Source organism: Mirounga angustirostris, unplaced genomic scaffold (genome assembly GCF_029215605.1).
Source record: "Mirounga angustirostris isolate CCGP_5_RB_7025 unplaced genomic scaffold, mMirAng1.0.hap1 SCAF_13, whole genome shotgun sequence".
Taxonomy (NCBI): Eukaryota; Metazoa; Chordata; class Mammalia; order Carnivora; family Phocidae; genus Mirounga; species Mirounga angustirostris.
The window spans coordinates 102,692,695-102,719,885 of NW_026991721.1; the positions used below are offsets into that span (position 1 = coordinate 102,692,695).

The 27,191-nt window shown below is 45.5% G+C and overlaps 1 protein-coding gene across 5 annotated transcripts in view; it reads right to left on the bottom strand.

Moving 5' to 3' along the window:
• Positions 1-8,759: 8,759 nt before the first annotated feature.
• The window catches only part of ZC3H12C (zinc finger CCCH-type containing 12C), a 74,188-nt gene continuing 55,756 nt past the window's right edge, over positions 8,760-27,191 (bottom strand). For all 5 annotated transcript variants that reach the window (XM_045895092.3, XM_054512317.2, XM_054512316.2 and 2 more), the window contains 4 exons: positions 22,894-23,033; positions 18,400-18,634; positions 16,532-16,638; positions 8,760-15,908 (listed from right to left, as the gene is read on the bottom strand). In XM_045895092.3, coding sequence (XP_045751048.1) covers positions 14,527-15,908; positions 16,532-16,638; positions 18,400-18,634; positions 22,894-23,033 — 1,864 coding nt within the window. In that variant the 3' untranslated portion in view covers positions 8,760-14,526. The remainder of the gene's footprint in view (positions 15,909-16,531; positions 16,639-18,399; positions 18,635-22,893; positions 23,034-27,191) is intronic.

Consider the following 27,191-nt stretch of genomic DNA (forward strand, 5'->3'; position numbering starts at 1 on the left):
TTTCATTTCAGTTATTCTTTGGTTCTGATTGTTTCTTGTTTCCATTTGCTGTCTCTTTGTTGAAGCTGTCACTGAGTTCATCCACCTTTGAGTCCAGTTGGGTGAGCATCTTTATGACTACTTCTTTGAATTCTTTATTGGGTAGGTTGCTTTTCTCTGTTGCATTTATTCCTTTCTGAGGTTTTATCTTGTTTTATTTGAAGCATATTCCTCGTTCTCCTTACTTGCTTGACTTTCTGTGTTTGTTCCTATGAATTATGTGGAATAGCTACTATTGCTAAAATTGAAGGAATGATTTGTGGATGGTTGTTCCGTTTGTAGATTTTGTATGTTTGGTGATTTTGACTGGCTGGCTGGAGCTGTGGTTGGCATTGGATGGGGGTGCCGGGGCATTCTGTGCTAGAGCCTACATGGTGTGATGGCTGGAGCTGACCTGGCAGTGGGCTGGGGTGATCTCTGGGCTCTCCACACAGAGTTCCTGGTTGGACAGCTGAAGCCAATTTGAATATGTTTTGGGCAGTCCCATGGCTCTCAGAAATCTGAAGCCTGAGTGGGTGCAACGTGGGTAGTCCCAGGGCTATCTCACAGAGGGCACCCTTTCAGGATCTATGAAGCTAAAGTGGGTGCCGGCCAGGGAGGTCCTGGCACCCTCTGTGCCGAGGATGCCCTGGGTGTACAGTTGAAGCAGAGTGGGTGCAAGCTTCGGTGTCCTGGGGTGCTCTGTGCAGGGGACACCCTTGTGGGGTGGCTGGGGTTGATGCAGGTACAGGCCGGGGTGTTGTGGTATGCTACATAAAGGGGGTGCCCTGGCAGGGTGATGTAGCCAAGGTGGGTGTGGGTGAGGGAATCCTGGTACAATCCTGGCCAGATTGCTGAAACTGAAGTGGGTGCAAGCTTGGGGGGTTCTGGAATGCTCTGTGAGTCATCTGAAGCCGAGCTGGCATGGGCTTGGGTGTTCCGGATTCCTTTGTGCCTCTGTCACTTGGGCGAGATGGCGGGAGCTGTAGTTAGTACTGACCACGGACATCCCGCTGTGGATCACTCTGGGGTGGTCTCGGTGGGATGGCTAGGGCTGGCGTGCCTAGAGGCCTGGGTCTCACTGAACTGATAGATCAGCTCCGGTGCCCAGACCTGCTCCAGCTCATGCTATCAAGGTGAAGGGGTAATGTAAACAGTGGTGCTTGCCAGTGCCTCTGGCCCACAGAGAGCGCCAGTAGCTTCCCTGCCATCTGGCAGAGTTCTAGAGCTGCATCTTTTCTAGTCTTTTTTTAAACCACATCTTCTTTCTGTGCCCCAGGGCATCTGGGGCTGATATGGCTAAGGGCCTGGGGCTTGCTGGCTGGGGCGTCTGGACCCGTTCCCATCTGCACTATCAAGGTGGAAGGGGTACATACACAGTGCTGCTCACTGGGGTCTTGGGGCCTGCCTTGGGGAAACAGCCGGGGCTGGTGTGGGCTAGGGTCCTGGGCTGGCCGGGGTGGCAGGCGGGGCGTGGGGGGTGGGGGGGGGCGGGAGGGTGCTAGAGCTCTGCTCCTGTCTGGGCCACCAGAGTGGAGGGGGGATGCAAGCTGTTGTACTCTCCAGCACCTCTGACCCCGGAGAGAGTCCCAGCAGCCCCCTTGCCATTTAGCAGATGCCCTAGGGCTGGTTCCTTTATATTCTGGTCATCCTTTTCAACTACAGCTTTTTTTTTTTTTGTCCCCAGGGCAGACAGATCTGCTCCGGGTCCCTGAGTCCTCCTCCCCACTGTGTTGGCAACACTGGGTGGGCTGTGTACCCCCCACTGTTCTCTCTGTGGTCCCCTGTCCCTTGGTGTGTGGAAGCTGTTCCACCAGCCCTCAGTTCTTCTCCAGGAGGACCTGCTACATGCAGGTGCAGATTCGGGGTGGCTTGTGAACCTGTGCTGTGTCCACGAAGGAGGTGAGTTCGCGGCCTTCTGAGCCGCCATCTCAGACCCCCCAACTTTGGAGCAGGAACTTTAGGGCTGGGGGTCAGGAGGGCTTCGCTTGAGGACAGACTGAAGACGTATGGGAAGGAAACCCGCAGGGACGTGGGGATAAGAGCAGGGGGAGAGAGCGGAGAGCAGAAGTGGCCCGGTGGCAGGAGGTCGGAGAGCTGGGAAGCTGTCGGGAGGCTGGTGAAGGGGCCAGATTTCCATGGAGCGGAGCCGAGAGACCCTGCTTCCCGAGGGTGACGATGGTGCCGTCTCCTGCCCATGGAGCGCCCGGGGGAGCCAGGTGACTGTGCGGGGCGGGACCTGTCCTGAGAGGTGTTGGAAGACGCGCCCACGGGGCACGCTCCGTGCTGGGAGCAGCCTCAGCTCTGTGCCCGGCGTGGGGAGGACCGAGGCTAGGCCCCCGGGGGCAGCTAACCCGGACGCCCTTGGCCGCGGCCAGCTCTCACGGTGGTGAGCACTGATGGGCCAGCCAGATCTAGACATTTGGCCTCACATTTGCAACTGGGTGCCTTTCACCCGGAGTAGTGGGCTGAGGCCCGGGGGATGAGTGTGCAAAGCCACTGCAGGGTTTCCAGCATGAGAGTGCCCGACCTTCTTCACAGTGGTGAGAATATTCTGGTAGGTATGTGGAGAGTGGGTCTGGGTGGCAAGGGGGCAGGGGAGACAAGAATTGGGAAGAAGGGGTCTTAATGTTCTAGAGGTTCTTTATAGGCCAGGGCCCGACAGGTATCGACATTGGGCTAGCTGCCCTGGACCCGGAACACTGGCAGTCTTTGTGGCGGGCACAGGATTTTACATGTCCTGGATGGCCGTGTGGCCAAACCCTCATCCAGCATCAGCCAAATTAAAAGTCCGATTTGATGTGACTTCAGAGGCGGGTCCTTACATGGGCTCCTGGCCACCCCCTGAGTTGGTCTTATTGATCCTCTCACAGGGAGGAGCAATTGCTGCCGGCCCCCCATTGCCGACCCTCTTCTAGATTTATCATCTTCCTCAAAATTGTGATCTGCCATTTACTTTCTGTTTAAAAACCTCCAGTATTTTTACTGGCCCCAGTATTGCCTCTTTGCAGGGACCCCACAACCCAATTCTTGAGAAAGCAGCCATGACAAAATGGAGGGGCCAGTGGTGAGGGCCCCAGTCCTGAGCTTCTCAAGCAGCGGCATCTGCCATCTGGCCTCTGTGTATCTCCTAGCTTGCTCCCCATGAGCTCAGTAACTCAGCCAGTCTAGGGGCACCTGGGTGGCTCAGTTGGTTGGGCACCCCACTCTTGATCTCAGGGCTTGATCTCAGGGTCATGAGTTCAAGTCCCGAGCTGGGCTCCATGCCCCGCTGGGCGTGGAACCCACTTAAAAAAAAAAATATTTCGGCTCCTCTAAACCCTCTGTGCTTGGAAGTTGCTCTGACACACCCCGCTTCCCTCTGTGCATGTTTCTTCTGACTTTTATGTTCTCTGCTCCTTGCTCTCTTTTCCCTGGACTAAGATCTTTGCAGTGCAGAAGCCAAGGGACATAATAGCTAAGGTGTAGCCCTGGACGTGAAGTAGGTGGTGGTAACCATCAGTTCTCTCCATATATTGTCTTCTTCAGCACCTACCTCAGCAAGAGCTAATTTAGCAATTGATGAATGGATGAATGAATGAATGAACGAATCAGACAAAGAGAAAAGTTGAACCTGACACAATCACCGCTCTTGAGGCATACCTGATTTGGGCCAAGGGAGAAAGACCGTGGACAAGCTAGCCAACTCCTCGAAATCCAACACCCCACAGAGGTCTGTCCGAGGGGAGCGTGGGCCTCACTTCTGTGAGAAGGGCTGGAGGGAGGTGTCGGCGTGTATGTGGAGCCAAGCATTCTGTCTTGGCCCGTGAAGCAGGGATGCCTGTAGGCCACTGCCTGGAGGGCTGGGAGCTTGCCGGCTGCTGGTTGGGAAGGGTCAGGGGTCTAGAGTCTGCGATGGGTGTGGGGTGAGATGGGGCATCTGGAGGTCACTGTGACCGGGTGGGCTTTGATTCCTAAGGCTGTCTGTCTTCATCATACAGGCAGTGTATGTGCTGGGGATGAGCTGGAGGTGGGGGTCCAAAGGCTTCTAGGAAGCGCGTCGGTAGAAGGTTAACTTTAGCTACGGAGTGGAGGGAGGGTTGGAGGGAGGCTGGGAGACCGTGGCTCCCGGGGGCCTGAGTCAGAGCAGGGGTTTGGGGGGGTGGGCAGGAGGTGATGAACGCGAGCTCTACCAAGAGGGCCGAATGGAGGGCTTGGCAACTGCCATGTGTGTGGTGTGAGGGAAGGAGAGAGCGGGGCGCAAGGCGTGCGTCTCCTGCAAACCCTGTCTTTCAGCCCCTGTTGTGTCCCAGCCTCTGGCGCTGGACATTCTACACAGGTATTTTATTGTACTGACAGCCTTGGAAGGTTGGGGAAAAGAGCGCCCGTTTCAATAGAGAAAGTGGCTGAGCGTCACGATAAAGGATTTAGCTGCGCAAGGTCGTGCGTGCCCCATGGGGGCATCGGACTGGCACCAGGGTCTGGCTGCCAAGTTCATGCGCTTCCCGCTGCACCCCAGCACCTCACCTTCCCCCAGCGGAGAGGGGGCGGACCCTCGCCAGTTCTGGTGTCACCAGCTGGAGGCGGGAACAGGGGAACAGCTCAAGTGCCTTCCACCCAGCTCTCCTTGTAGCTACTTTTCCTGCTTTGGCCAAGTGTTGCTGTGAACTTCCATCTTCTGCTTTACAACCGGAAAGAGACAGGGCCTCTCGGAATGTGCTCTTTTCCTCTGGGAGGACAGTGAGCCTCAGGAACGCTGGCTCTCAGGGCCGTGTGGGCAGAGCTTGGCGGGCGGTGGCAGGGGGTGCTGTACCCTGACCTGAGGCTGATCGGGGGGTGGGGGGTTGTGCTTGTCCCCCCAGGTTAGCAGAGAAGGCTTGGAAGGCAGCCCGGGGACAGTGCTGCCCGTTGAGGTGGACAAACAGCCCCGCAAGAAAGCCAGCTGTGACACTGTCCCCTGGCTTCTGCTAGGACCTCTAGAGCCTGGCTGCTTGATCCTTGATGCACGTATATCTTTGCAACGTAACTGGAGCTTGTGCCTGGATTCAAACGTTCCCTGCGTCCCCCCCTTAACCACGAGGCATTTCCTGCTCCCCGTCCAGAACGTGGCATCGGAAATCTGTATATTAAATTCGTGTTTGATGGATCAGGATCTTCCAAGGCCATTTGTCCTCTTTCCCCACCCCCATGACCACGGCCACCTGGTGAGCTGCTCAGTGTCACCAGGCCGCCTCTGGCAGCGGGGCTGGGGTGGGAGGGGGTGGGGAGGAGCAGAGCTGAGGATCCTGACCTTTCTGCATGACTGGGAACCAGGGAGGGTGGGGTAGGGAGGGTGGCGTGTGAAGACAAGGGCCTGATGGAGGCAGTGAGGTTTTGCAGAACCTGGGGCTGGTGGAGCCTTGCTGTGCTGCCCTTGGGCCAGTGGCAGCCTCCAGTCCCGCTCAGGCCCCCGCCCATGGCTCTGGGCCTCCAGAGTGCACATAGGCCACGCAGCTGAGCTTGGACTAGAAGAACATGCCTTTGCTCTGCATCTCCCTTGAAAGATTCAGATTCACCGCATTTTAGTGCGCGTTGCATTCGCAACTTGCAGTGCGCTTTGTCCTCGCCTTGTTAATGTGGTAGCATACATAGCAAACCCATGAGTCTCCCCCGGGGTGGACTGAATAGCGTTTCATGTGGTTAGAATTGTGTTTGCCATCTCCCACAATCTTTCCACGTGCACATTCGAAAGTTACTCGAACGAACGGTAATTACAGGTTTGGAAAGTGGAGTGTAGAGAGAGCAGTTGTGAAGGGACCCAGTGTTAGGTGCTGGCGGGGCTCACGGGGCTGGAGGGTGGCCGGGCTGGGACGTGAGAAGGGCAGGGCATTGGGTGAGTGGGATGTGCATTTCAATTGCGTACTTCCTGCCCCTCACTGAGCTCTCCTGGGGAACGGAAGAGAATCTGCTGGGCCACCTAATTAAACTTGTCTGGCTCTAATCTCATGCTGGATTTGTGCAAATAGAAGGCCTAGGAACTGCAAATGGCAGCCCCTTCACATGAAAGGTGTATTTGTGGTGGGCATTGTGAGAGTTGCAAGCTAAGTGGGGCTTTGCAAAGGACACCCAAGAAAGGGAGCTGTGTATGATTGGAAACAGAAAAGAATGTATTGCCTTCTACTCTTTAGGACCATAAAGGGTGCTGGGGGGGTGGTGCAGACACGGAGTCCAGACTCCAATCCTTCTGGCACAGAACTGCCCAGCGTTGTTGGTTTTCCCGAGGCCCTGAGCAGGGAGCCCTGGTCAACCGGCCTGCGTCCTGGGCCAGGGCCACCAGACAAGCCTTCAGGACAGGCCGATCTCGGGTCATCTTTCCCTCCAACACGAGTTACCCCTCGTCGTGACTATTGGTGCATGAAAGCAGTCTTGAATGCATGGGGGTCTCTTAAAGTGCAGAAACACAAGTTCTAATTCCTGTTTTTCCCTAGTCTTCCCCTGCCCTCAGTGAAGTCCTAGCATGGTGTTCATTCCTAAATTTTTACACAATAACCCACACCGTGGATAGTCATGTGCATGTTCTGAATGTTGTCCTGTAGCATAGTAAACAGAAGAAGGAATTTTGGAAGCAGTAGAGGGATTTGCCTTGGAGCAAGTGCTTTAACCTTTCTGAGTCTTAGTCTTCTCGTTTCTAGAATGGGGTAATGCCTATTGCACAGGACTGTGGTTTAACTCCACTATGGTACTGGGCCCCCACTAGCCCTCTCCAAATCTGAGGGGAGCCGTTAGTTAAAAACTAGGAGCAGGTGCTCAAAGAGAAAAACAGTCCCCCAGTTGGATTGGACGTCTTCCCAGAAACGTGCATGGTCCACCCAAGCCACCATATCACCCACTGCTCTGTCCAGATTGGCTTTGGAGTCTCCCATCAGGAGGGACTGACCTCTCCTTTCACGCAGGTCAGGGGCAGGGGTGCTGAGGGGAGTGCTGAGCGGCAACTTCAGGAGAACTGGGCTGGGGGAGCGGTGATGCCATCCATGACCTACTGAGCTATGAGCTTCTGGAAGGTTTACCTTCTGTTTTATCATCATTTTTGTCATTCCATTTATTTCCCTATTAGGATATATGGAAAACTTAAGCCGAGAAGGGCCTTGCAGTGGGGTAGCATGGAAATAGGGTGCCAAGAACTCTTTAAAAAGGTTAAAATGTCCTTCCTGAAATAGACGCCACCATTGAAAATACATCACCTGTGTGTTCAAACTGAAACTCTTCCACAACACAGTTGTAGATAAAGAAGGCTCTAAAGGGAATATCTGAAAATGACAATGTATTTGCATGCCTAGCATTTACAGAAGCATGCCTAGGTGAACTCACGGGGCTGCCTGTGCAGAGGGTCTAACTCAGTCCTGACAACCTGGCCGATGAGGCGGTGGTTCTCTCCATTCCGTAGTCTGCCCATCTCTGCACATAGGGGGTGTGCAGTGGGACTCCGCCTCCAGGGGCCATACTCCAACGCCAGGCCTGAGGGTTGCACAGAGCAAGGAATGCATTTTGTAAAAGGTTGCTTTGGAAATCTTAAAGCCAAGGGCGCCTGGGTGGCTCAGTCGGTGAAGCGTCCGACTCTTGATTCCGGCTCAGGTCATGATCTCAGGATCCTGGGATCGAGCCCCGCATTGGGCTCCGTGCTGGGTGTGGAGTCTGCTTAAGGTTCTCTCTCCCTCACCCTCTGCCTCTGCCCCTGCTTGCTCTCTCTCTTTCTCTAAAAATTAACAAATCTTTAAAACAGCATCTGAGGCTGAGGCACAAGTGCTGATGAGTATGTATGTTCAACTAACGAGAGACCCAGTGGCAGGTATTTTGTTGTGAATAAACTCAGCATTTGAGTTGCTGCTTCACCTCTCGCTTTCCCCAGCATTGCTTGATTCATCAGGATGTGTGAATCCTTTCTCTGCAGACGAAGGAACGAGCTGGGGGAGGAGTACACTAGGAGCACGAACCCACGGGGTGGCCTCCCTAGATCTCAGTCCCGCCCTCCTGCCTCATCCGGACTTGGAATGTGCGGCGTTCTCTGCCAACGACAGCTGAACATCACCGTTCATTCTGGGGCCGGAGAAGAGCTAAATCACCTCAATCCAGATCTCAGGTAAAGAGCTTAAGGTGAGGGGGGAGGGGCGGAAAGAAAACACCCGACAAATGATGTTAGTAAAAACAAAAACAAAACCCAAAAAACCAAGAAGCAAAATGAAAACCTGAAAAACAATGGAGGAAAAGAAAACCCCCTCTCTGATCTGGAAATTTCTTAGACACGGACATAGAACATGAATATGCTAGATCATTAGGCCATTTTGGATTTGTGACTACATACGAAATAGATTATTTTCACTTCCCAGTGGGTATAAAATAAGGGAAGTGAACCTACTTAGAGTGGGCATTAGTGGGATTCTAAGCTTGATTCGTGCCAGGAAGGGTGCAGGGAACAAGTCCACACACGAGAACTGGTCAGGTCACGAGATGATGCAGAAAGCCCTAAGCAGCTTAGGTTAATCACCGGTGGGAAATTATTAGGATAGTAAGGAATGACTAGTTGTCTTTGGCTTTTAATTCCAATTTTCACAGGAGTTAATGAGGGCTCTAACACGGTGGTAATGAACATGTGCATGTCCTATGTTCTTAACCACTGGATGTGGACAAGCCGCGGGACTCGAGAAAGGTGCCCTTGATTATTTAGCATCTGTGCTCCTGCAGGAGGTCAATTGCTTCATGACACAAAGACAAACCACCATAAAAAAAAAAACAAACGGAAATTTTAATTTTTTTTTCTCAGTGGCAGATTCACATCACTGTTCCGATATGGATTTCCAGTAAGTCTAAAATACTGCTTTTTGGAGTTGTAAAAATTCCATTACAGAAACACAGAGAACAGAGGATAAATAGAATCACATCAGTTTGTCAGATGGTTGTTCTAAACATTCTGTACCTTATTTTCCTGTAAGAAAAATTGGAGGAACCAAATTGGAAATTCCATCAGCATAGGACGAGGGTCCGGGGGGTGGGAGTGGGGGGAACAACCTAACAGGAAATGATGACATCAGTCATCTGGTTCACTGGCAGCCCTGGGTTCACGTCTCTGAGGAAGTTGGCCTGTTTGTGGGTACTTTGTATTATGTAGAAAACCTGTAATTTCAAAAAACCAAAGAAAATCTAAAACATATACTATATAAAAACAAGCCATTGCTTTTCAATGTTTTTTTCCCTTGAGACACGAACTGCTTTAAGTGAGAGAGGGGTCAAAAGCTTTAATGGACAACAATTTGTTATTCAACCGAAATATTTTATACAGACACTTGGCAGATTTGGTACATGGTTTAAAAGTGAAGTTTTACAAATTTTATCAAACTAAATTAATAGATGGACAGACTTTTCAAAAAAGTTTTAACTGCCAAATGGTCAAAACCTTAAATTGTTTTTAAATCTCAAGACTAGGGACCATAGGGAAAAAGCTACTCCTAACACATAACTGTTATTGTAACAAAGAGCAGGTTAACAGATGGCGTTAAAGAAAAATTAAAAAAAAAAATTTTTTTTTAAAGCTGTAAACACTGTTAAAAAGCTAGAGTTGTATTCCAACTTTAAAAGTATAACTGAAGTGGATGGTGATGTTCAAAACTAATGTTCTTACAGAAATAATGTTATAATGTTAACACAGTTTATAAAGCACTGTGAATGAACACGCTCAACAGTGTGTAGTTTCAATGAATTTAAAATCACACATGATCAAAATATTCACCAAGGACAGTCTTAAGGTGTCTAAAAAGATCTATACTAAAGGTTTGGACAGAGAAAGCAGGGATACGCTTGGTTTCTTAAAAGAGTCACAATACAGCAAATGCACATTATAGCTACAATTACACTAGTCACAATTTTTAATCTTACAGAATAAAGCTATAGTATGTGAAATTACAATATATTTATCTCCTTTAAAACCATTTTTAAAGAAGGGCACATCTGTCATTTTTTAGAAGTCAAAAAACCAGCAGAAAGATGTAACTGACAAATGCAGTCTTTAAAATATTTTGTGGCTAATTACATGCTAATTTTCAAAATACAACAGAATTTTTGGTCCATGAGGCCCATAAAAAACTAAATGCAGGTAAGGTATTCCCATCTGTCAAGAGAAATACAAAGTTCATGAAAAAATTTCAATACTTATTAAAACATCTGTTGCCAGAATGCTTTTTTGTGTGTGCGGTTAAACACTGAGAAGTACCTCTAATAAGTAATGGATAAGACAGAATAAACAAGGAAATTCGGATGCTTTAATAGGACCGCCTTGCAATCCTCTTTGGAAGGCCATCAGTAATAACACTGTCTTTGAATGTCAACTGACACAGTTCTTATTTCTTACATGAACATGTGTCAGGACTTCCGGCTTAATAATCCTGGGTTTTCTCCCTCTGGGCCGGGGAGGCGCGAACGCCGCCCACCAGCCCAGCCGGGCCGCTGCTAAGGAAGGTTTTATTGCCCCACGGCCACACTGCTCATTTACTTTCTCATCTGCGCTGCGTTTGTGTTGTATGAGCCGAGATGAGCAGTTTAGAGAGACCAGATGACTCTCAAGGCCTGGATGAGTTCCTGCCTGATCCTTGACCGAAAAAGTTGGGTCAGTCCCGGCCCTAGGGAGTTTCCCAGGCCGATCTGAAATAATGCGTGCTTCTCTAGCTTGGATTAACTCACTTTCTCTGATGCTAATGCACGTGTGTAGTTCATGGATTTTACACTTCGTTGTATTTGTGGGTGTATACCTAGGAACTAGCTCATCTTGAGTAAGTCAGTTGGATAGCAAAAATGAGAACGAAAACAAATATACCTTAGGGTCAGTGCCATTAAATCGGGGGAAAAACAGCTCGAGAGTTTTCAAAACACACACACACACACACACATACATATCCAGAGCCCTATCTAACCTATCACAAACTAAGAGCTACAACATAATCAAAGTATATTTGTTTCATAAATATATTACTGTCCATATACATGGATACATCCGTAAAAGACATGTTAAATAATTATCTGTATAATCAATACTACTTTAAGTTTTTTGTGTTTTAAAATTACACATTCTATTAAAATTATCAAAATAACTCTTTAAAAATACCAGGAATAAAACCACTGAAGAGTTGCTTTCCGTTCAAGTGGTTCTAAAACCTTCTCGTTGGTCACTGGGCTGCAGGCTTGGTCCTCCACAACTCAGACGTAGTTCGGTGAGGGGAAGGTCAGACCGACAGCATAACACCCTCTCCCGTTTTTAATACTTTTGACAAGTATGTAGGCGTGGATGTATATATACATATAAAAATGCTCTTTTTTTAAGTTATATTACATATTCTCATAAAGGAAATTTCATAAAAGCACAAAGTTCAAGTTTCTACCAGTATCACACATTTGATACTGGGGTGCGTTTCTTTCAAACGTTGAGGTCAACGACAAACTCTATCAGGATACAGAGATCGTAAACGGACGGAAAACAGACGTATCACGTGCAGGGAGGAAGCCGTGAGGGCCGGGACTCGGCCAGCTGGATGCTGCTCCCTCTCTACTGAGACACCGAGACCGGGAACTGGCTAATTACTGGGTAAAGTACAGCCAACTGTCAGGGGCCGAATGCTCCAATCGGAATTCTCTCTCTTCTAGCAGGTGAGCGCTCTGGGCATTTCTCTGCTAACACCTCCCTCTCCAGTTATCTGCTATCAAATCTGGTCGAAGATAGGATTAAGGTGAAAGTTTTGGCTGCAATGAAGGTTGGGATCAGCTATGGACTTAATTTAGTGATGGATCCTTTTACTTATTGCTTGAGAGAATTAAGAATTTGCTGTATCTAAAATCTTCCAAATCTCTCATTCTTAAGCTCCGAAAGCAACATGGGTGCTTGAAAAAAAAAAAAAAAGGGAGGGGGGAGGGGACACATTGTTCTCTTGACCTAAGAAAACTGGTACTTCTTCACTCCCAGGTCATTCTACTGAAGGCTTTCAGTGCGAGCAGTTTAGAGCTATTCACTTCAGGACAGGCAGTGGCGAGCTACACTCTTTCCATGGTTTAAAACCCACGAAGCAATGACAAATAGTTAGCTAAAAACACGAGCAGCTCAGACTGAAAGTACGATACACAAGTCACTGAAGATCTTCCTGAAATCGATTTAGTAAAGTGTGGCAGAGTCTTCAGATGGTGAAAATGCTAACATGAAGAAAATGGGAGCAAAACCTACAATTTAAAAAGGATTTCATACTAAAAAAAAAAAAAAAAAAAAAAAAAAAGGCTTAGAACAGGACTAAAACAAACGGTACTCCACATCTGTAACCCTATTTTTGGTACTGGTTTACTTCCACACTTAAACTTGTTCTACTGAGAGTGACGGACGAAATCAGGGAGAAGAGATTCACAAAGTGAGCAGGGTCGCACCCAGACATCACTCAGAATGGTTTGCGTGTCACCGTCTGCATGGTTTCTGGGTACAGAGGAGGGCCACACTCACCTCAACAACAACAGCAATAATTGTGTAGAACACCACTTTCCTGAATTAAGTTTGCTGAACACGGTTCAGATTATTGGATATGTCAATATGCACAATGCCTTTTAGAAGCATTTACTGTATACCCAAATCCTACTTCGTGCAACACACAGTGTCACACAAGTAGTGAAAATGTTATCCTAGTCAAAGGTGCTTGGACATTATTTTCAGGCAGCATTTTACCTTTATTTTTAAGTTCTCGCTAGATAAGTTTTAGGAGAAAGAAAATGCCAATAAATGTATTTAATGTATTTTAATATATTCTATAAAACTAAGACAGACACTTTTACTTACCTAAATTGTTACTTTTATCTTCTACCCTATCCTAGACCTCAATTTTACTTTAAAATTTTGTATTTAAATAAGGGATAAAATGTTGCCCAAAAGTCTAATCATAGTTACACATTTGTGTTTTCACTAGATCTACAAATCAAAATAGTTCTTATAGTTAAAAAGATACAATTTGTATCAACAGTAAAAGGTACTTTCTGGCTTTTCAGGGCTTTCCTTCAAACTGCAGCATGGAGAATGGTCGGAATACCCCGGGCATCGAGGCAGACGACAGACACAGATCAGGAGGGGGTCTGTCGCACGAAGTGAAATTCGGAGCCTGGAGGCAACAGTGAAGTCACGTGAGGTACCCGACTGCCCCTCAGTGCGAGGTCTGTCTGCTGAGGACAAAGATGAATTCGCATCTAGCAAAACCCATGACTCTGAAACCAGAAATATCCCTTACTAATACTAGAACAGACTTTAGTCTGTAGCTAAAACTACACTATTTGTGGCAAGAATCTGGCCTTAATAATATAACAGGCCCCCCAAAAAACTACCTTCAGGAAAATGGAAAATATACAGTATCTTACAAACATTTTTAAGTTACCACTTACAACACGTCCACCACCACCATTCCTATAGTGCAGTATCGATAAATTTTGCATATCCTCAACACATACACCCACCTCAGGCCAGCCTTGATAAATAGCAGGAAAGCTAAAGAGTATATTAAATATAAAAGTTGCATTGAGAATAATTAGATTCATTAAAAACAGGCAAGTACTGTGAAAGGGTTCTTTTATCCAGTATTGTGCCCCGAAACAAGAAGGACGAACACATTAAAAATACAGGTTAATGAGAATCTGGGAATTCAATTCCATTTTCTACCGTCTAGAAGCACATCATAGCTGGATAACAAAGCTCTAAACTGGAATAGTTACGGCTTTTGCCTTACTCGTTAAAAAAAAAAAAAAAAAAAAAGGAAACAATTTTTCCATTGATTGCATCTGCTTTCCTTTAAGTCAACCGTATTAAATTAATTAACAGAAAAAAAAAAATCCGAACAAAAATAAAACGATGAAAAGTGCCATATTGTAAATCATTCTAATATAGACTGTTACCCATTTCCATATAAACTGGTAACTTACATTTTGTTTAAAATATAAAGTCAGTGCTGTAGTATATCTTTGTTTCTATAAATAATGATTATAGCACAAAGGAGCCCACCTTCCCCAAATAAAAATAACTTAAAAAGCTGTAAAAGATTCCAACTAAGCTTGGCTTGCAAAAATAGTCGGCTAGGGTCTAGTGAAATGTTCGACATTCTGAAAGTATCGTAACTGCTTGCAGTTGATAGACAAACACCAAGTTAATAAAACACGAAACAAGGATAAAAAGTGCTGCATATAAACCCCTGATGCACCAAAGATTAATATCAAAGATCACAGAGACCTCTAATAAATCAAACTGGAACAATTTCCAGCCAAGGAGAGAGCTTTAAAAAGGGAAGGCTTAAAAAGAAGTTCGAGTGTAACGCAATCCCGTGACACTTGCACTACGTGGGGCTATGCATACAGGTTCCAGGATACAGTGTTTCACATAAATGGATACTCGATAACCTCCTTGCCGAGAAGGGATCACGTGTGCTACTGTAGCAAACCTCCCTCAGCCTTTGAGCTGAACACAGACTACTCGACACCACAAGGGCGCATCATCTTTCAGTAGCCCAGCTGTGCCTTCTCCACCAGGATGGCCGCGGCGAGCTGCTGGGCGTCGGTCACGTGAGGGTTCCTCTTCATGACCGTCCTCACGAGGTCCGGCGGGAAGATGTTGCACAAGTTGACGTAAACCTTCTCTCGGCTGTCGCGGTACCGCGGAGGCTCCGGGGCCGTCCCGCCGTACGGCACGCGCCACGCCGGCTCCGGCGGCTCGGCCGGGCCCCGGAAGGGGAAGCGCGCGGCGCCGTCGGGCAAGGAGTAGGTCTGCCGGTAGCCGTACGCGTCCGGGCCGAAGCCCTGCCGCTCCCAGCTTCCCAGCCCTTCGGGGCGCGGGTAAGGCTTTCTCGGCCGGGAAGGAGAGCCGTCGTACAGCCGGGAGTCCGACACGCTGTCTGTGCGCGTGGCCACGAGGGACCGGCCCAGGTGGGGCGCCTTCGCGGGCGCGGAACTCGGAGGGGAGGGGTACTCGCCGGCGCGGCTGGAGCGGGCGCCCACGGCCGGGTGCTGCAGGTGCACGGCCAGGTGCGGCAGCGGCGGCTTGTGATGGTACTTTGGTTCTTCGTGACTGTAGCTTTGCACTCTAGCTAGGGGGTCGTGGAAATTCTGCAGGAAGGGCTGGGAGTTAAGGCGGCTGTGCGGGCGCATGTGTTGGCACTTGAGACTCTCTTCCAGCTGCGGGTCGGGGGAACTGACGTAGGACCGGTCGCTGTACCCCACGTACGAGTCGCTGCTCCCGCAGCTCATGCTCCCTTCACTGCTGCAGTCGGAGGCCACGGAGCTGATCCTGTAATCCGTGTCCAGGGAGAAACGCCTTTCAGGACTGCGCGGGCCTGAGATACTCAGATTTGAATATGCATTCAACATGGAGTAGTACCCGATGTCAACAGGCGAGTCGCATTTGGGATACTGTTCATAAGGCATTGGCGTTCCATGATTTTTGGTTGCCATCACCATTGGAGGATATTGTCCCTGGGGTCTTTGATCCTGAGGTGGGAAGTGAACTCCAGATGGAAGGCCATTGCTTAGAGATGTAGTGCTTTGGGGTTTTGCAGTAGAAGTAGCCGGGATACTAACTAAAGAGGGTACAGACCTGGTTTCCAATTTGTTTTTGGTGGGAAGCTTTTCCTCTAGGTCTTGGTAGACTTGGGTCCGTATGCTCGGGTCCGACTGCCTCTTCGGAGCACCTCGTTTGACGTCGGAAGTGCTGTCCGCTTTCGTGCTGCAGGGAACGCTGTTGCTCTTCACCAGTCCGCCTTCGTTGGCGGTTTTGGCCGCGGTGTTTCTAGACATGGCACGAAGCTCATCGGCCACCGACCGCTGCGGCTGACTGCCCCTCTCGGGATGGTAATATTTGCACTTGTGTCCATAGGTACACTTCTTTCCTACGAAGAGGAACATTAATTAGGCAAAGCAGCATTCCACCAGGCCCTGGCAGCTCAGGGTTTTAACTTGTGAGAGGAACAAAGGCCGAAATGGAAGGTAAGCTAAGTCGCTCCTCTGTCCCTTCCTCTGGAGACCTGCTCCCCGGCAGTCCTCCCCGCTTCGGTCCTCTCTAGAGTGGCCGACACACTGGCTGGGTGATTAAGTCACCTCCAGAGGTTTGGGTTAATACCATACCCTGTGTCCTCAACTCCTCCCTGCCCATCCTCTTCCAGTCTGGCTTCGCAATCAGGACCTTCTGTTCTGAAGAGCAAAACGTACCGCGGTAATGTGCTAAACCCCTGCCCATCTGAGGTGTAGCTCGATGTCAGAACTCCACGTTTGTACCTGCCCGATTAAGCAGAGTTTTTGGAACCCATGTTTTAACTCTGGGAAATGCATTTGCATGGAACTCGACTAGGTAAAAATAATTAGTTTTTTTCCCCCACGGCTAAGATGTTTAATTACAATTCAAAGAACCACATACTATGCCATCCAAAATATAACATATTTATTTTTATTACCAAAAGTTTAACAACAGACTGTGTTCTGAAGGCATATGTTAAATAGTTACAAGGAAAGTTACCGTATGGACAAGGCTGCTTTTTGTGTTCAGGAACAATAGGTTTCTTCCTCAGAAAATTATCCAGGCTTGGGCCGTGTCTGCCAAGAGGGTCATCAGGGGGCATGAACCTGTCAGGGACAGAATACGAAGTGATGTAGGAGGCTGATCATTTAATTCTGAAGACAGAGGGTAGAGACTGATTCACTCGAAGGTCTTTAAAACATTTTTAATCAAGTATTTTGACTCAGCGTTTATGGGGTAAAAAAATCTCAGTACACAGAATTTTCTTAATGAACACAAAAGTAGAACGTGTCAAGCTGAACTTGTACTGGTTTTAAGTCAAGTAAGTTTTGAGCCTTGCATGTTCTCATGAATTCTTTCTTCCTGTCAGTCTTGGGATTTTTGTGAGGACTTCAGAAAACAACACAATGCCATTTTAGGGGGACTCCGTGAGCCTCGATCTTGTCAAGTATAGAGGCCGGGGAAGCGAGGAGCAGTGGACAGGAACACGGACAACGGACCAACCCCGCTCCCAGCCTGGGAACATGCATACCCCCTCCTCTCCTTTCTTCCTGACCGTGGGCCCTTCAGGTATTAATTTTTGCAGATTAATACACTTTCCTAATTAAGTGACTGAGTTCACGCTGCACAGTTGAGATTCCACATCGAACCCCACAGCCCACTCTCTTTGCGCCTCAGCAGAGAGATGGAAAAAATCTCCCGGATGCAAGAGTTCACGGCATGCATAGCACAACAGGAAGAAGTTACAACTGAAGAGCTCTGCTACTTGTTATGTCAATGCTGGAACTTGAAATGGGCCAAGCAGTTACCCATGAAATGTGAACAATGTTAAGGGAGTGTCAACGTGGCTAAGAACACTTAGCAAATACAGTGTTCACTATTTGTTAAAACAATGTGGCAACATTAAGAACAGAAGTGTCACTCAATCCTAGGATCTTAATACAACTATTTTCCATTCATGTGTTGCATTTTAGTCGTTTCTGTATGCATACACATTTCCCAACACAAATATAATTTTGTTTTGTCTTTCTAACAAATTTCCATGTTCCTCAATAGCCTTTATACTCATAATGCTGAAGAGCTGAAGAATATTCTGCTAGATGCAGAGCGGCTTAACTGATTTCTCTGTTGTACCTTCAGCTGCCTCTGAATTCTTGCAATTATAAAAAATACAGAAATGAACATATCTGGTCTTTTTCTCCTCAGACTATATATTCCCAGAAAGGAGATGATGGGCCTGAGAGGGTATACGTATTTCCAAGGCTTCTGTTAACCCACGCCAAACTGTGTGAGCAGTTTCACTGTATCTTTAACAGCACAGAGCACATGCAACAATATTTTTGTGAATTAAATGGGTGAAAAAATATGTTCTTTGTAAATTTAGTTCACATTTTTGATTATCAACAGGCGAACTTCCCCCCATTTTGGAAATACACTTATTTCTCAGGAGACCTGCTTTTTATTGTTCTCTGCCCATTTATCAACTTAATCATGACTGGAGTCTTACCATTGGTATAATATTTACAAAAATCACGTATTTTAAAAATAGATCTAAGTGATCAAGGCTCTAGGCAGATTCTGAAAGGCAGTGTTTTGGGGGGGTCGATATGTTCCAGAACCGTCCCTGTCCGTTCTGACAGATGTGCCATGTTCGCGTCCTACAGCGCAGGGGCCTGTCCCTCACCCACGGCTTCCTGAACCCCCCCCCCCCCGCTCTGGCCCGGGGATCAGAGAAGTAGGCTATGGGGCTGTGGGAAGAGACGTGACTTGGGTCTGGCCTGTGGCAGGCGCAGCGAGGGCTCTGCGTGCAGGGAAGCAGGACCCCCCCGCCCTGCCCCACCGCCCCGTCAGTGAATGGGTTCACTTACTTGTCATTGACAAAGGAGTACATTAACAATCGCTCATCTATGAACTTCTTCCACTCCGGTTTCTCGTTTGCCAGGTCCCTGTAGTTGTCATTGGACACAATGATCCCGTCTGACTCAAAAGCCAGCTTCACGATGAACCGGTCATCATAGCACACCACCCGCCTGCCCTGCACTCGTCGGGATGGTGTGAACACCAGGATTTTCTCCTTCTCTAATTTCCGCAGAATTTCTTGATCTGCAAGGACGATCGGGGCAGAATTTCACGAGTAAGTACAGACATAACACACGGGGCAACTTGCATACAACGTGAGCTTTTATGAGAGGAACTGATTTATGCCCTCATTTCATTAGGGATTATGATTTACAGTTTGTAGATAGAACACATTTTTAATTCCCAATATTTTTCCCTGAGGATTGCAATAATAACGGCTTTAATCATAGCCCCCAAAGTCATTAAAAACGGTTTAAAACTTTAACAGAATAAACATCCATTTGCTCAGTGATGTTTTTCATTACGCCGTTCTGACAATGCAGGTGTGTGGGGTTCAGGGGTGCCCGCGTCCTCCCCCCGCCAAAGCCCGTTTATTTTGTTCTTCTGTTTTCTGACGAGTGGAGGTGATGGGGGAGAGTTTGAGGAGCACTAGTAGGGCCCCTGAGGTGGAGGGGAAGAGTCTTACGATGCGGAAGCTTCACTGAGGACACAGTGGAGGAAGTACTGTCACTACAGACGTGACCTTCACCTGTTTCGGGTCCTTTCCTAGGAAACACGTGGCAACAAGTGCAGCATCCTCACAGGGTGGACTGCGTGAGGAAGGGCTCAGATGTGAGTAGAGGGGAAAGCTGCCCCAGACGGAGTAAGGCTAACTAGAGGAACGCTCCTTGTCTTCTGTGGGCATGTTCGTCAGCACTTTGTAACTCGGACTTGTTTAGAGGGGTTTTGGTTTGTTTTGTTTTTTTAGAGGTGCTGGCGTCCCTATTTTGATTAACGATAAAAGTTCTCTCTCCACCATCCCTTCTTCCTACTTGGGCTCTTCTACCTCCTGTCTTCCCACAATTGTACATTCTGGCCCAGAGTCAGGAGGTCATGATTGAAAAAAAAAAAAAAGGAAAGAAAAAAAGTCCACTTCTCCATGTTTATTAACTGCAATTACTAATTTTTAAAAAATCTCTGTCTTCAGGGGAGACCAGGTATGGCGTGCCAAGTATTCTCCTTAAGAAGGTGTCAGTCACCAGACAGACACGCAGACTAGGTGAGCAAGGGCTGTAATCGCCGCAACAGGGTACTGGGGATGAGCCAGGGTCCCTCGGAGGGAACAGCGAGGGATTAGGGGTCGGCTGGTTCCAAAGCTGGCGTACAGACTTCATGATGTGCCTGACATGATTTCATCAGGACCGGAGCATTGGTTTAGAAGAGCACCAGAGCGGAATTGCTGGAAATGTGGGTGTTAGAAGCAGCAAATCATGCAGAAACCTCAGGTTCTGGCATTTTCTATACCTGGCAGTCATCCCTTATTGAGCCTCTGAGGCAGTCAGGAGGCTAGAAGTCAGGGAGCTGTCACACATGTAAGCACTTAGCACAGAGCCTAGCAAGCTCTCAACACTGTTCAACTGAATTTTAACAGCTGTAACTGTTGATCTCTTAATTACAGAAAACCAGGACAAACTGAAAAGCTCAGTCTCAACTACAGGATTTGTCATGTTATAATTATTTTTGTGTGTTGCCCTGATAAATGAAATGTTGTCCCTGCTCTCAAAATGTTTCTCTCTCTTTCCATTAGCGCTCGGCCTAGGAAGCAAAGCAGGAGATACTCAGTAAATGTCTGTAGAATGAATGCATGGGGTACTTAGAGATGGATCTTCTTAGGTCTTCCAGGTTAGTGACTATGTTCATGAATAAGCCATGCTACTTTAATTGTGGAAGTGTTTACTCATACACGATACGCCACGAAGTGATTAGAGAAATAAGTGTGGTGGCCTAAGGGTCAACATCATCTTGCTTCATTTGCTTTTCCTAGAATAGCTAATGAGGTAAAAAGAATAGCCAATCTGGACAAATAATCCTAACTTAAATAGATACGGGTTCAGTATGGCTAGTAAGTTGAACTGCATCTCTAATTCCTAGCACAGCACCTGATACAGAGCTTTGTGCTTATAAAATCGGTGTTATCTCACTGGAAAAAGCGCTCATCTGAATCTCTATGGGAGAGCCTGAAAATGTGGGTCAAGTTTCCTTTTTTGTACAGTGAAAAAATAATGGACTATTCAATTTACCAGGTTTTATCTGGTTGAAGGTTTTAGTTAGAATTATTACCCAGGGGGAGAAAACACCTCCGGACCTTTGAGCAGCCCTAAAGGCAGGGGTTAGGGTGCTGCCTCCCTCACTTTTGAGCCCCCAGAACTTAACCACCGCATGGAAGCCACGTCTTGTGTTATGTGTATTCTATACTGTATTCTTATTATGAAGAAAATCATAAGCGAAAATGTTTACTATATGATAAAAAGTCCGTTTATAAGTGGACCCAGGCAGTTCAAACTTGTGTTGTTCGAGGGTCAAGTGGAGCTGAATGCAGTTTACAAAGTACACTGCATCCTGATGCATTCCAGAGCCCTGGCGTGCTGGTACTTTAAAAATTAAACTCAGACACACCTGCCATGCCCACGATCCTTTTCCCTTCTTGGGCTCCTGTTCCTTTCATGTTCAAGCTTTCCAGTCATTTACACGTTTAAATATTGTTTTCTCTTTTTCGATTTATTTTCCCCCTGATTATTAAAAATATTTTAAGTTCCTTAAGCAAAATTAAGAAAGTAAGGGAAAATACTCAGAAGTAGGGAGAAATAAAACCTCAAAGTCATGACACAGAGTCAATTACTGTGAACACTTCGGCATATTTCCTTCTAGTCATTTTTTGTGTATTCTGTTCTTGCCATCATTGGTCTAGGTATAAACTTCTATGGAAAAGGGCACTTCCTCAGATCATTAGAAATTCTGCCTAAATATTCTAATACATATTATAACTTCTTGAACCATTCTAGTGAATATAAATTTCAATAATAATGCACTGGATGTCTTTGTGGTTCTAAATCTTTGCCTGTAACACTGCTTATTTTCTGAGGAATTATGCTTAGAAGGGGAACTAGTAGATCCAAGAATATTAATATTTTAAGACCCAACTGTTCTTTAGAAAGGTTGTATCAATTCGTTTCCACAGCAGTGAAGGAAGAGGTCCCAGAGGCTTACCAGTTTTTCAATCTGCTAATTTGATGGGTGAAATACAAGAGTTGTTTAAATTTGTCATTTCTTGAGCTGCTAATGAGGCTGAATTTTTTTCTCTTATTGGGCACCTGCATTCTGTGAGCTGTCTATTCCTACCACATTACCATTTATATGCTGGGGAGAGCTCTGTTTGTTTTCCCAGCATCTACGAGCTCTTTAGATGTTAAGGACATGGATTCTTTATTTGTTGTATTTTTTTCCCCTTAGGCAAATAAAAAAGTTCTCATTTTAAAGAAAATTTTCCAAAATACAGAAGTTTAGATTTTCATGCAATGAAAATTATCTTTTCCTTTGTAATTTCCTCCAAAAATTTTAACTTTACTAAAGTTTTCCCCAGCCATTCAAAGACTAGTGTTTTTGACAATTCTTCAACCATCTGGAATTTACTGTTATATGGTGGAAGATAAGGATCTAAATATGTATATTTTTTCCAAAAGTTATCCAATGTCTTGGTGCTTCTGGTTGAATTCTGACACCTTCTTCCCTTTACAGTTTATATAGACTAGGGTCTGATTCCACAGCTCTGGACTTCACCATGTCTTGCCTATTTATTCCTACCCTGGCTCAAGTAATGACTTGATGATTAATCTTCCCTTCAGGTATGTGGTCTCTCTGTTTTTGATTTGAAAAGTATAGTTTTCTTCACACAAGTTCCTCAGTTTTTGTTAATGTTGGAGGTGGGCAGAGGGGCAGGAAGGGTTAACTTCAGCAAAATGTTCAGCAACAATTATTAACAGTTTTTGCCTGAAACTCATACATTTTTAAATTACATTTTAAATTAATGTAAAAATTATAAAATAACACAAAATACACTGTATTGAGACGGAGTCCCTTCCTTCTACTTGACCCCAGAGAGCAGAGCTCCAGGGTCCTGCAGGTCTGTTGTGAACTACATCACTGACTTCATATTGCAGAAAGAGAAACAGAGGTCCAAGCATGTTGCTCAAAGTCCAACGGCTAGTAAGTGGCAAAACCAGAATTTTAATCTAGGTCTCCTGACTCCTATGCATGTCCCAAAGTCAAAATTTTACAAAATTTGAAGTAAAAAGCTTCCAAATTACAAAAAGAAAACAACCCCAAACCATTGGTTTATGGAGCAAGGATTGCTGTTTGCTTATCATCAGAGTTGATGGACATCTTCATCAGTGCAACATCTGACAGCGTCTGATGACCTGCCCGGGTACGTCTGAAGCTATGACCAGACCGCTCCCAGGGCTTACCTGTGATTAGAGCATCAGGCCGGGACTGCTCTTTTCTCCAAGCCGGAACAAAAACTGTAACATCTTTGTGGCCTCTTTCCAAAAACCAATCCACTGCCAATTTGATTCCCCGGCAGGAAAATACTTCTTTGTTTCCATGGCTGAAATATGATTTTAGAACACGTAAGACACAACAAAATAAATTCAACTTAATTCAAATTTGTCAGCATAAATGACCACCTAATTACAATAGTGATGGACTTCAAATTTAAGATGGAGTTGTACAGCTCAGAGAAACACAGAGAACCTGGAAAGCTGAAAATCTGTGAGGAAACATGAAAATTGGGATCATTCTTATGGGGAGAATAAAGAAAAGTGAGTTTTTCCAGTGTCAAGTTGTAAAGGTTAACTAGTCTGAAAGTTTTAATCAGGATGGGGGAGAAAAGGAAGGGGTCTCCACCACAGCAAAAACTTCAGTCAAATGTGAAAGAAGTCACCTAGAAAAAAATCTGTAAACAGAAAATCATGTTCACAATGCTTAATTGCCTACAAGAAACACTTCCCATGTCCTTTAAAAAAGACACCTGCTTTTAACAATATTGTGTTGGACAAGGATTAATGATGACAAAAGGGCATTCAAAATTGGATTAAGCAGTCTTAGCGCCTACAAGAAAATGCTCAGATGAAAGTGTAGTCACTCAATAAATACTTAGCTAGCACCAGGCTCTGCCTATGCACTTTAACCTAGTAATTCAAAAATTAACACTGATTCTAATGTTTGTTTGTAAAAGAAACAGTCTCCTGCTTTGAATATAACAACTGTTTTTTTGTATTTTTTTTTGCAGCTTGAGCTCCATAATGGAGACAGATATTCTTCACTCCTCAGTGTGAAGGAAATAAGGTAAGTAAATGCTCTAATTTTTAGCACAAATCAAATATTAGGTGTATTAACATATTCTACTAGACCTCTTGGGAAGTACTAGAACCATCTAAATAATCATTTCAAGGACAAAACAGAAAGACCAACTTGCTTTGTAGATCCTAAAGCCTATAAATGCAAATCACACAGACTGTTCCTGTTCCATAGAATGGTCTGGGGCAAGGTGACAGGTGGACTCAGATGTAGTGGAAGTTTCAGAGGGAGGGATAAGGGAAGCAGGAGTTTGAGGTCCTGGTTCCTAGGTAACTCAGGCTACTCGATGGCCCTGCCAATGCCCCAGCAAACGACACACAGTGATGCTGAGTTTCATAGAAAATACTACAATCAGTCTTCCGAAAAACTATAGAAAAGACTGGTATCATCTCTTGAGAGAATATACATATTATTCCTAAATACAAACATTCACTGACACCTGACCATATTTTTATTTTGTATTAATGCTTTGAAATCTAAGTATATTGTGCTTTGCTAGTCGTTAATGACATGTGGTTTCCTGAGGCTTGAGCATTTAACTGTTTCTGGCTCTAAAGAGAGCACTGCATCAGCACTTTCTCCCTGGTGACTTCACTTGGGAAGGGAAATGGTCACATCTGACTCAGAAGATAAGATCTTCTATTTCTGCAAAGAATGTTCACAAGATGTGTGGCAACAGCAAATCATTTACAGTCATGGGACAAAGATTCTCTAGATGCTGAAACAGGTATTATCTCATCTGATACTGACAGTAAAGGTTGTTACTGCTCTCTCCTTGCCCCACAACCCCCCCCCCCCAGCTCCCATCCAACAATACCTCACATGGAGAAAGCCAGCAAGAGGATGAAAGGTGTCACAGTGTGAATGATACACAGACACATACAAAGAGCCTGGGTTTCTGAGCGGATGGATCCACACCTATCTCTGATCTTGTTATTTGAGAAAAAATACCTCCTCTCAATTTAAGAAACTGTAGGCAAGTTTTCTATCATTTGTAGCTAGACTAAAGAAAACGTGGAAAGCTCTATGAATATGTATTTTCATGTAAAAACGTTAGAAGGACAAAACTATCAAATAATAGTAAAAAGAGAGTTCACAAGGATGCTATGATAATTGTGAACTGAGTCTCCAAATGAGTAATGCAAAAGATGATTGGATTAGTAGAAAGAAAATATTAATTGAATGATGGAGCAGAAAATGTAGTAAGAATACAGACTAGAACAATCAATTACAAGCTTGATCTAATGGACATACACAGAAACCTGCACAAAATGAGAAAATCATTTCAAATACATGTGGAAGATTTATGAAACTGGCTATGTACTAGGCCCCAGAACAGATTACAACAGACAGCAAGAAACTGTATCATACAGACAATATTCTTGGACAATGTTATTACATTGAAGATATAAGGTTCTAGTTCAAAAATCTGTATTGCTTTACACTAGCAAACCAATTTAAAATTTTAACTAAAAAATCCCATTTGTAGGGGCACCTGGGTGGCTCAGTCAGTTAAGTGGCTGACTCTTGATTTCAGCTCAGGTCATGATCTCAGGGTCCTGGGATTGAGCCCCATGTCAGGTTCTGTCCTCAGCAGAGAGTCTGCTTCAGGATTTTCTCTCTCCCTCTGCCTCTCCTCCTTGTTCACACACACACTCTCTCTCTTTCTAAAATAAATCTTAAAAAAAAATCCCAGTTGTGAAAGTAACAAAAACTAAAATCTAAAGATGAAAAGATAGACAAGAGCTTTATGGAGCAAACCAAAATGGAAAGCCTGTATTGAAGGGCATAAGTGAGGACCTGAATGAAAGGAACAATAATATACCATTTTCATGGATGGCGAGACTCTATTTATGAAGATGGCAATTCTCAGATTAATCTGTAAGTCCACTGCAATTCCAATAAAAGTCCTCAAAGGGATTTTTAGGGAACCTGAGAGACTCATCCTAAAATTACTATGAGAAAACAAAAGACCAAGAATGGTTAAGCAATATTGAACAAAAGAGGAAGAACTTTCCTGTTGGCTGCAATACGTAGTATAAAACTACAGAAATCCAGTCAAGGTTATACTGGTACACACAAAGATTAAAAAACAAAATATATAACAAGAGTGAGCTGAAGGTAATACATGTGTATAAGTGACATTAGAAATTAATGAAGATGGACCATTTACCATGGTCCTAGGACAACTGATTATTTATATGGAAAGCAACTATTTTTATCTCCTACCATACACAAAAATAAATTGTAGATCAAAGATTTAAATATGAAAAATACTATAAAACTTGTAAAAGAAATTATAGGACATACATTAGGATGGGGAATTTTTTTTTTTTTAAAGATTTTATTTTAGAGTGTGTGCACATGTGTGGGCAGGGGGAGGGGTAGAGGGAGAGAAGAAAGGATCTTAACCAGTCTCTGTGCTGAGCAGAGCCTGAGACGGGGCTCAATCTCATGACCCTGAGATCATGACCTGAGCTGAAACCAAGAGTTGGAGGCTTAGCTGACTGAGCCACCCAGGTGCCCTGATGGGGAAATACTTCTTAAAGACGACACACAATCATGTGCTATCAAGGAGAAGATGAAAGATTTGCATACATAAAGCTTTATGCAGAAGAATAAACAAAAATGCCATAGATTGGGACAAGGTATTGCAATGTATAGGACCAAAGAAAAGGTAGTACTCAAGAGTATATAAAGTACTCCTATACATTGAGAAGGGTAACCACTTTTTTAAGGCAAAAGATATGAACAGTGAATTCACAGAAGAGGAAACCCAAATGACCAACGAACATATGAAAAGATGCTCAATAGTGAAGACATGCAAATTAAAGCCAAAAATGAGACATCACTTCACACCCATCAGATTGGAAAAAATAAAGTCTGCAAACACCAGATGTTGCCAAGGATGTGTGAAAGTAGGAACTCATACGTTACAGGTGGGAGTGTAAATTGGTGTAACTATTCAGGAGAACAATTTGGCAGTACTTTATAAAGTTGAAGGCGTGCTTTCTCTAAAACATAGTAATTCCATATCCAGGTATAGTAACACCCCACACTAATATGAAATCAGGTTCAATGCAATTAGCAATGGGCTCTCATGCTTGACCCAGGCTCAGGGCTCACATGGGGGTGGGAGAGGCAGGCAAGGGTGGGTGTGTAGAGGAGGTCTCTGAGTCTCTGACACTTTCCCAGACAATCTTTTCCTCCTGATCAGACCAAAGAAATGAGTGCTAACCACGAAATCCCTGGAATGGTTGTTGTTACCTTGGAAGTGCCTCCCAGCTACCAAGGCCCAGAATCATCCCCAGAAATATTAAAAGCCCAAGCAGATAAATGACCAGTGGTTCCAAACTGCAGCAGGGACGTCTACAGACTAGGAGAGCTTTAGGAGACTGAACTCAAT